General features: G+C 44.1%; 2 protein-coding genes across 2 annotated transcripts in view; both read right to left on the reverse strand.

Moving 5' to 3' along the window:
• Positions 1 to 5,499: 5,499 nt before the first annotated feature.
• On the reverse strand, positions 5,500 to 6,192 carry LOC133371255 (rho-related GTP-binding protein RhoG-like). The gene has a single exon (XM_061598469.1). The coding sequence runs from the start codon at positions 6,167 to 6,169 to the stop codon at positions 5,594 to 5,596; it is 576 nt and encodes a 191-aa protein (XP_061454453.1). The 5' UTR covers positions 6,170 to 6,192; the 3' UTR covers positions 5,500 to 5,593.
• A 1,299-nt stretch (positions 6,193 to 7,491) lies between these two features.
• The window catches only part of NONO (non-POU domain containing octamer binding), a 57,240-nt gene continuing 54,123 nt past the window's right edge, over positions 7,492 to 10,608 (reverse strand). The window contains exon 6 of the mRNA XM_061599062.1: positions 7,492 to 7,698. Within this exon, the coding sequence (XP_061455046.1) occupies positions 7,492 to 7,698 (207 nt within the window). The remainder of the gene's footprint in view (positions 7,699 to 10,608) is intronic.

The raw sequence follows: 10,608 nt of genomic DNA on the forward strand, positions 1-10,608 counted from the left end.
TAGGGGTACTGAGGTTTACATCTACAAAACGTCCTACGTTCTGCCAATCTTGCTCATGTGTTTTGACACTTCTGCTCACTACCACCCTTCTTTCGGTTGGCAACCACACCCTGTAGTAAGCCTTTTCGAATCCTAATAAAATACCCTTTTTTGCTCTGGGTGCTTGCTTTCCTTTTCTTTGTGCTTTTGGAACGTGTACCCAGCACTCGGACCTGAACGCTTTTATGTGCTCTAACCTTGGTTTTACTCCATGGAATCTTTCGAATGGAGTAGACAGCACAGCACTAGAAAACAACCTGTTTTGTATATAATTCGCATAAACAATGCATTCACCCCAAAAAGCCGGAGATAATGGTGAATCATTTAGCATAGCTCTCACCATGTCCTGAATATATCTGTTCCTTCTCTCTGCGGTTCCGTTTTGATGTGGGGAAAATGGTGCGGTTAACGCATGCTTTATCCCTTTTGTGGTTAGATAGGTTTCAAACGTTATGCGAGGTAAACTCGCCTCCTCTATCAGTTAACACCTTGGCTATGCTCGTGTGATATTTTGCCTCGGCCCACCTTATGAAATGCCTGAACTTCTTTTATGCCTCCCCTTTGTGTTTCAACAAGTACACAAAACAAAAACGGGAATAGTCATCCACGAGCAACATATAAAATCTGGCGCCACCTAGTGTTTTTCAGAATGGACCGGCGAGATCCATATGTACCAGCTCTAAAACTCTTTTAGTGCTGCGTTCACATTTTATGTTGATAGGTGCAGCTACTGGTTTATGTTCGTGGCATATATCACAGTCTACAAACATAGCACAGGGTTTAATCCTTAAATCAGCACTGTATCTCGGCATTTTGCTTATGGTGCTGAAACCTGCATGCCCAAGCCTCCTATGGTATAGATGTATGCATTTACCATGGGGAGGTTTGTTCTCTATAGTGCTTACCACAGCTTCTGAGGTTTGTTTTATAACATATAAAGCATCTTCTAATACGCCTACTGCATATACCTTATCTGCCTTTGTTATTTTACATGTGCCTTTTCTGAACAGGACTGCATATTCCATTGCATTTAATGTGGACACAGACATGATGTTATTCTCTAATTGGGGCACAAACAGAACGTTCGTAACAGTTGTTTTTAGGCATTTTACAAATACAGTCCCCTTCCCTTTTACCTCCCTATGGGTTCCATCAGCAAGTACGACATGTCCACACGTAGGGGACAGTGATTGAAACAACTTCTTGTCTTTTGCTAGAAAATGGGTAGCCCCTGAGTCAACCACCCAGGAAGTTCCAGTTTTCTCCTCTGGTTTCTTAATGCTGGCTTTGACCACGTGAACAGAGAATGGCTCCTTTTGCTGCCGACCTCTTCCTGCCACATTAAGAGTCCCTCTCATCACCGGGCAATTTTTCTTTATGTGTTTTTCGGACCCACAATGAAAACACCATCGCGCACCGTATAATCTTGACTCGCCTTCCCTCTGCTTTCCTGACGTTTCTCCGCTGCGCTGCTTGCTTACTGCGGAACAATTCTGCTCTTGTCTTCTATCCCATTCTTGTAAGAGCTTTCCCGTCACATAGTCCAGGGTTAATTCAGTCTCAGTCATGGCTTCCATTGCGCACACAATAGTGTCCCATGAAGCATCCAAAGAAGACAATATAATATATACCTGCTGCTGGGGCATATGCTCCACATCTCTTTCCTGCAGTTCCGCGAAAAGCCCTTTCATTGTCTGCAGATGTGCAGGCATAGTTACCCCTTCACTTAAACATGTTTGATACAGCCGTCTCGCCAAATAAACTCTGCAGTTTTTCTCACGTACACATTCTTTAGAGCAGACCAGACTTCTTTTGCTGTAACCAGCCCTCTTATCAACAGCAGCTGGTTATTCTCCAAACCCAAAATAATGGTTGCTCTCGCTTTTTCATCTTTGCGAAGCCATTCCGGAGAAAGGGGGGTCAGTGGGGGGATCACTTTCGACGGACACCCACAACTCTTCCCGGCGTAATAACTTCTCCATCTTTACCTTCCACCAGAGAGCCTTCGGGCTTAGGGCGGTATATAAATTAAATTAAATAAAAAAAAATAAAAAAAATATAGTTCGTGTCATTCAGCCTTTCCAGCAGCATTGCTGAACTCAGGGATACAGCCATCACGTTCCGGCGTTTACCAAACATGCTGTCTACTTGTGCTTGCCTTGGTCTGGATTCCTCTCTGTACTTCAGCTACTCGCAGTCTGGGCCCATAACCCTTGTTGGTGTTTGCTCTGGCAGACACACACTGGCGTACCCGACCGTAGTCATTCCCTTGCTTTGCACCTTGCCAAGAATAATGCAACGCACGTGTAGAAATATACAGTCTTTTATCATCAGAATAACATAAAGCAGTTCCAGCATCGAATACACAAGTTACACAGTCTGTCTTTCTCCTCTTTACTTCCCCACACACCACAAACACATCCTTTTCTTTTCCTGTCTTTATAGCCCATCACCGTCATTTAGTCATTAGGTGATTTAGGGTCTGCACCTGTATCGCCTGAGGGTTTTGATTAACTCTTTACTGTCAGTTAACCCTTTCATGGCTGGTTTTCCTTCTTTGTGAAATGTACATGCTAACAAGTATAAATTTGGCTTGGCTAGGTTTCTGAAGGTCCTGTAGGGCAATGATGTAGAAGACACTTCTGGGATGGGGCAGAGACATGATAAAGGCTACATTTTAACAGGGGAAGATGAAGGTGGTAGCTGCTGCTGCTGCACTGTCTTTACCTCCAGCCACTTAGGAAGCACCATTACTGTTGTAACTCACACAGTTACTGTTGTAACTCTTCAGCTCAGAATGCAATTCTAGGAACGACTGGAGAGATCTTTCCCTTAGATCTAAATGCATGATGAAAGCTATAAAAACAGAGCATTCTTAAAGTGGACCAGAGTTGCTGTAAAGAAGTCTGTCTCCAACAAATTTCAAATTCCTTAGACAAAAATCTCAAGGGAAAAGGAAATAGGCTTTTTGTAATATCTTCTACAAAAAGAGAGAGCGAATAACCCGACAAAGAAAAAAACCAAGAAAATGCTTTATTACAATTTAATTCTGCATAATTTAAAATAACATCATTAGTCGCCATACAAATTTATTTTTAACTATAAAATCAGTTGCCAGTGTATGTTTCAGTACCACACAGTCTCAGGTTCCCCTTGCACATTAAGGCACATGTGGCCCAGCTATCAACCATGTAAAAGCTCAGCCTAGAGAAATCCCTTCCACTGGGGAGATCAGAAAGCCTTTTCACACTGGCTCCTGCAGCATCTCGAAATTATGTCTACAAGGCAGACGATGAAGGTTTCACATGGTTTTAGGGTTGCACATTCTATACTAAGCTGAACATCAAAGTACAAAACTATTGGCCCGCAGAGTCTGGTCATATTACTGGGTCTAAAGGCATCAAAGCCTAATGTACACAGTTTTGTCTGGTGTTCAAAAAGGATTTGGAAACACAGATTAGACCAAATCATCTTTAACTGCATTCTCTAGTCACCAAGAAAGTGTGCGTCTCCCCTTTTTATCCTGAGAATGGTCAGATCAGGGGCAAAGGAACCAGGCCAGAATCTCTGTTGTGGGGGGAGAGAGAAGAGACCACCACATTTCAATTATAGCAATCTAGTCAGGTTAGCCTCCACTCTCAGAGGACTTCTAGGTGCAGATTTTGTTCGCACATGATGAGAACTATACCGAGTCCAAGTTACCAGTCTAGCTCCACTACTCCCACATTTTATTGGCATCAACACAAATGACAGCTCACAAGTACCACCATTCTAAATTCAGACAAAGTTTGCTCTCCACTGGTACACCCTAGGATTGTAACCAGAACAATCGTCATATAAAACATACCTAATTCATTTCAAAATGGGGTCAAGCTAAAAAAAAAGAGGAACATAATTCTACTCAGTATTGTTTTCTTCCTAGGCAGCATCACAGCACACCTGCGGAGAAAATACTCGCTAACACTTCCTTAAGAACTGCCATTCATAAACTTGTTCATCAGATAAATAAGCTGTCCTGAGCCAGACTGATGCTACAAAGCATCAAGCTCTCAATAAACTGAAGATCTTGAACTTGGCCACATATCAATAAAAAGTTTCTTAATGCCACTAGATGATATCATTTGTGATGTTAAAGAGGCATGTACACAACACAATTCTTTTCCAGGTAAGGAAAGTTAATATTTCAGTGAAAGTTAAAACCCTGCTTATATGCATCTATATTGGGTATCTATACCCTAGAGATTAACAGACCAGTGCAACTTTTTAATATCATTTACACCTGAATGTTTAGAAGGCAAGAAGTTACTGACTTCTTTACCTGCAGGATAAAACATAATGAGAAGGCACAGAAATACTGCTTTGTAGTATAGGCAGTCAGGTTTAAAAGGTGGGCAGGGATGTAGTGAGCAAATGAGACCTTCTGCTCTACAACAGGCAGATCTCTACCACCAATACCACATGCAGAAGATTTAAGGTCAACCATAGCATTTGGAGAAGGAAGAGCATGCCAAGGAGCTGATGAAGACACACTGCCAAAATGCCTAAAAGGACATCATGACCAGCTAGTCCAGAGTTTCATTAAGGGTACCTGTGGTGTAGCTGGCTATGGTAAGCCTCATGACAGTATCAAGCATGCCTAAATCAAGTGAACAGGCATGTTCTCTTCATTGTGGGGTTTGGTCAGTCTGGCAGGAATGCCATCCTAGAGCAGGCATGGCAAGAGTATCATCTTGGAGTGATGGACTTGTCTGCCAAGCTGACAAAGGAATTCTCATCCTGTGAAGTGCAAGCCCAACTTTAAAAGGCTATGCAGAAAAGTCAGCTTTTGAAAGAATGCCTTGGTGTTGCTGATATGATAGAGGGACACCCTCCAGCAGCAGAAACAAAGGAACTGCATTATAATGCTGTTTTCTGACCCTGAAAACAAAAATAGACTAGCTCCCAGTCCCAGAACCTGGGCCTGCAGCAAGTTTCACAGAGAGGGGCACAGACTGGCTTTGATCTTATTAAAAGCCCTTTCAGGGATCACCCATCCCTCTCTGTTCTGTTATTACATGTGGGCCTTGCATGCCATAGTTGAGAAGTTTTAAAATTCAGAAGGTGCTTTTGAACACTCTTGACAAATTGACTGAGTTCTTGGAAAGGCACAGCCCTGTCTACACAACAAGACAGCTGACCAGTGATGAAATGGCTGGAAAAAGCAACAGCGGCACATAAAGCAAAACTGATCATTGGCTTGTTTCAGCAAGGACTGTCATCTTAGGTTTGTATAGCAAAGAAAGCACTTGGCTTAGAAGGTCTCTTGGCCGTAGCTCTCCTCCACCGAAGAGACAGAGAACTACATAAGCAGAGACACCGAGAATATGTTGGAGAGTCCTTAAACCTGGAATCAAGAGGTTCGTTTCAGTCTGCTGAACTGGCACCTGAACTGCAGGAGTACTTGCTGAAAAAAATCTCTCTTTAGAGCCATTAGTGCAAGATGCAATTAGATTAAGAAGGCGACCTGCAAAACATCCCAAGCCCTCGGTCTTTTTTGCTCTGCATTCCTTGGCGACTACAATAGAAGGCACTTCTTGGAGTTCTTCTTGGTCACAGGATATAAAACAGCGCGCACAGCTTCGGCAAAGACTTCTCTCACCCCCTCCTGGTTGAGCGCCGAGCATTCCAAGTATTTGACTGCTCCGATCTGTTTGGCCAGCGACGCCCCCTGCTGGGGGGTGGTAGGGGCCAGGCTCTGCTCCTTCAGCTTTTTCACTGCCTCCGTGTTGTTTCTCAAGTCCTTCTTGGTGCCGACGAGAAGGATTGGTACATTTGGGCAGTGGTGAGACACCTCGGGGTGCCATTTGTGCCGCACATTTGCATACGAGGAGGGGCTTCCAATAGAAAAGCAGATGACGAAGACGTTGGTCTGAGGGTAGGAAAGGGTCCGCAGGCGGTCATATTCCTCCTGGCCTGCTGTGTCCCAGAGATTCAGGCTAACCATCCTGCCATCAACAGTCATCTGAGCACTGTAGTTGTCAAACACCGTGGGGATATATTCCTCAGGGAATGCATTGGTGGTGTAGCTGATAAGCAGGCAGGTCTTTCCCACAGCACCATCGCCAACAACCACACATTTTATCGTCTGCATTCTTTTACTCTGAAGGGAAGAGTCCTGCACAAAGAAAGGAAGAAGTCAGAGGAAGCCCAGCTGTTATTTGGTTAAAAAAATACAAGATATCCAGTATTGCTAGAAGAGTTACCCAGATCTCACTGGTAACTGAGTGACAGACATACATTTATCACTTTTCCAAAGGTGACTTACTTCCCACTCACCTTGGGGGCTGCAAAGCCAAAGAGCAGCTCACTGTGGCCTCTACCATCAAGCAAGGGCCTTTAGGAAGCTGCACTCCCTGCTTCCCAGGAAGAAATCATGCCCAGGGGGAGATCAACCTGGTCCCACCCATTGGCAAAGGAAGGAGCAACTTCAGGGAGCTGATTTCCCACCTTCCTGCTAGAAAACATTAGACTTAAGGGGAAAGGCCATAGTGTAAGAGGCAGTGCATCTGCCTTACAGGCAGAAGGTTCCAAAAGCAATCCCCGGAATCTTCAGGTAGGGCTGGAAAAGACGCCTGCTTGAAACCCTGGAGTGCTGCTGCTAGTCAGTGTAGACAGTACTGAGCTAGATGGACCAATGTCTGCCTCAGTATAAGGCAGCTTCCTATGTTACTTAGGTCTCAACTGCCAGTCACCCCGAGACTGCACAGCTGAAGGGAAGCACTCTCTAGCCCCATCCCTTCACCAAGAAACTTAAGGGCTGCGTGGGTTTTGGAGTGCATGTGGGTGGTGTATTATTACAATATTTTATTAACAGTGCCTTGAGGATCATTCAATTGGAAGGCAAGATATAAATCTTCTAAATAACTGTGTGCCCTGAAGTGAAAACCGAAGAAGACAACCAAGACAGGGAGCTCATAACAATCAGTTCCTAACAAAGCCACCAACAGCTGAAGAGAGCTCCATCTGGCCTTTTGTATCTTCTTTTGTTTTATTACTTAAACAGTAAGCTGCCTTAAGTGCATTAGGAGAAAGCAGAATACAAAAACATTAAACGTAAGCATTTGAAAGAACCACAGTCACAGTAAAGAGCTCATTTTTCAGAAGTTATGCGAGAAAGAGAGAAAGAAACCAGCCAAGAATGAGCCAGAAGCAGATACGAGAGAAAAACCCACACCCAGGAAGCTGTTTTATACAGCACACAGGCTTTTTCTAGACCTATTTTGGGAGCTGCGATCTACTCCTAATTGTGTCTCTGAACAAGACCAAAATACCTCTGAACCAGGTCTGCCTGGTATATTTTGAAAATCTCCACTGAAGGTGAATACCATATCCTCCCTCCCCCCCATGCCTCCCAATTTTGTTTAGCCAGTAACAGAGCAATCCTAACCCTAGATCTGTGCTGTTGGAAGGGGATTAGGATACAGTGGAGACTTCCCTCTGCTGGCAAGAAGGGGAGGGACTCAGCTGTGCCTGCGAACAGCGCAGGCTGTTGACAGGCTGCTTCTGGTGTGGTGTTCCTGCAGGCGGTAGCCAGTGCAAGGTCCCGAATTGGGGCACAGCAGGGTTGGCCAGGGATCTGCTGGATCCTAAGCTGCTCCAGCAGCTGAAGATGGGTGCAATCTGAAATTGGCACAGCAGAGATTAGGAAAAATTACTAGCACCATCTTCCACCCCAGCCAGCACATGTGGCAGGGCTTCAGATACGGCAGTGGCCTCCCCCACCCAAGAGTTAGGCTTGCCCTCTAACCATGAGGAAAGTATTCCTGATGGTTGAACCAAAGCTTTTGAATGAAGAGCAAAGGAACAGGCCAGACACTCTACAATAAGCTGTTCACTCATTTCTATCCTTCCTGAACAGTATTAATTTTGATTCTCTACCAATAAAGCTAGGAGTTCTACACACTGAGAGCAACTACAAAAGGAGAGGCTTCTACTTTGTCATGTCAGAACTGTCTGCCAGCTGTTCCACTGCAATCTAGGCCCCATTCCAGCAGCCCAAGACCCACAAGGGCTTAGAATATAGCAGCTGTGATGGACACTCAGAACATTTCTTCTCTGAGCTACCACCAGAGACATGGAGGGCCTTCTGTGAATACACAAAGAACCATTTAGAAGGAAGCCAAGAACAGATCACTCTCAACAATGACAGGACAAGCAAGAATTCAGAGGCTCGGGCTGCAGCAAGGTTCATGTTAATACTGTACCAAAGACACGTGAAAATTTCAGGAAGAAAGCAGTGGAAGCCTCATTACTGGAAAGAGTTTCAGAAGGACTCTCAGCATGGAGGGAAAAGTCAAATTCACCAGGAAAATTTGGGGACGCCCCCCCAAAGGATCTAGGTCCATTCTCTGGTAAGACAATTTCCAACACTTTTCCCAATAAGCTTGGAGAAGCCGGGTTTCATTCCTGGATATAAAACCCAAAGGCTGCACACTTTCAAACTGGAACTGCCAAACTAGTCCAAACAAGAAAGAACGTGTCAGCCTGTTTCTTCAGAAGGTGCTACTTAGCTCCCAGGATGCAGTTTCCTGCTGAGCAAGAAATCATCCCAGATTACATTGCCCATTCCAGGAGACTAACAGCTGAACATGTATTAGCAAGACAGCTCTGCAAAGAACAACCCAGTCAATCGCCCTCTGCTATCTTTGCCTCGAGTCCCTTCACTAAAAGCAATCATTCTAGTCTCTCACCATATTTTTTTTTGAGGGGGGAGACCACTGTCACCTTGAGTTTCCTGTTCACACAGCAGCAATCATCCACAATGAATCTCCATCCGCCATGAACTCCCAAAATGCCCCCGCATCAGTATCTTGCGAGAATAGTTTGTACTAGCTGCAAACATGGACTTTTGTTTCAGTCAAATGAATTCGCTTCACCAACCTGATGCCCTCCAGATGTTGTGGGCTACTACTCTCATCATTCCTGACCAGAGGGCCATGCTGGCTAGGGCTTATGGCAGCTGGAGATCCACAACATCTGGAGGGCACCAGTTTGAAGAAGGCTGGATCAATGCAATTCCTTCTGAAAGATACCTGATGTGATCAATGTTTGCCACTGAGAAGAGGCAGTCAATTCTGAGGGGGAGCCACAAACCAATAGGAGAGTAATGGTGTGGTCTAGTGGGCAGTGTGTGAAATGTGGGGAACAGGACTTCACTGTCCAACTTGGTACATTCCAAGCCCAATTCAAAGTGCTGGTTTTGACCTATACAGCTCTTTATGGCTCAGGATCCCAATATATCAAGAGCCAGTGTGGTGTAGTGGTTAAGGTGTTGGACTACTACCTGGGAGACCAGGGTTCGAATCCCCACCTAGCCATGAAGCTCACTGGGTGACCTTGGGCCAGTCACTGCCTCTGAGCCTCATGAAAACCCTATTCATAGGGTCGCCATAAGTTGGAGTCGACTTGAAGGCAGTACATTTTTTTTACCCAATATCTTCTGGAACGCCTCTTCTGATATGAACCTACCTGGACCCTTCAATCTTCTTCTGAGGCCCCTCTCCAGGTCCTCCCTCTGAGGGAGGCTCGGAGGATGGTGACAAGGGAGAGGGCCTTTTCAGTTGTGGCTCCCCATTTGGAATGCACTCCCCAGTGGATCTGCCTGGCATCTTCATTGATATCTTTTCAGTACCAGGTAAAGACGTATCTTTTTTCATAGGCTAAGATGATATGGTTGTATTAGTGTGCTGCCCAAGTTGTCTGTGGCTGCATGAGGGTGGTTGCTGTTGTTTTACTGTTTTGTTTTTATGGTATGGTATATTTACTTATGTTTTTAACAAATGCTGGAAGTTGCTTAGAGATCTTCGGATAACACACAACTTATAAATCCAATAAATAAATAATATCTGCCTCAGACTATGAAGAGACCAGTCAACTCTGGTCAAGATAGACCAATGGCTTCGTACACACGTGTGAAATGTTATATTATCTCAACTATCCTTATACAATAGGCTCAGCAAAAGAAGCTGCCCACCTCCAAAAGGCTGCTGAGAATTTGACCGTGGTAAGGGAATTTTGGTCTACCCAACTTCCCATTAGCAAATTTATTCTAGTTTAATAAAAAGCAGAGGTGGCCAGATCTTTTTTTTACAAAATGGAATTGCAGGTTTGCTAGCTAACTTTATTAAGACTGCATTCCTATTCCTGCCTGGTAAGTGGGTACTCAATGGGACTTATTTCTGAGTAGGTATGTATAGACTTTTAGAGTATTTATTTAAAGCATTTCTTAGCCGCACATTAGCCATGGCTAACAATCAATAACTATCATCTACTTATTATTGTAATTATTTATTTCATTCATGAATCACTTCTATTTATTTAAAGCATTTCTTAGCCGCACATTAGCCATGGCTAACAATCAATAACTATCATCTACTTATTATTGTAATTATTTATTTCATTCATGAATCACTTCTATTTATTTAAAGCATTTCTTAGCCGCACATTAGCCATGGCTAACAATCAATAACTATCATCTACTTATTATTGTAATTATTTATTTCATTCATGAATCACTTCCTATGAAGCATC

The sequence above is a fragment of the Rhineura floridana genome, chromosome 16, assembly GCF_030035675.1.
Source record: "Rhineura floridana isolate rRhiFlo1 chromosome 16, rRhiFlo1.hap2, whole genome shotgun sequence".
Classification (NCBI taxonomy): Eukaryota; Metazoa; Chordata; class Lepidosauria; order Squamata; family Rhineuridae; genus Rhineura; species Rhineura floridana.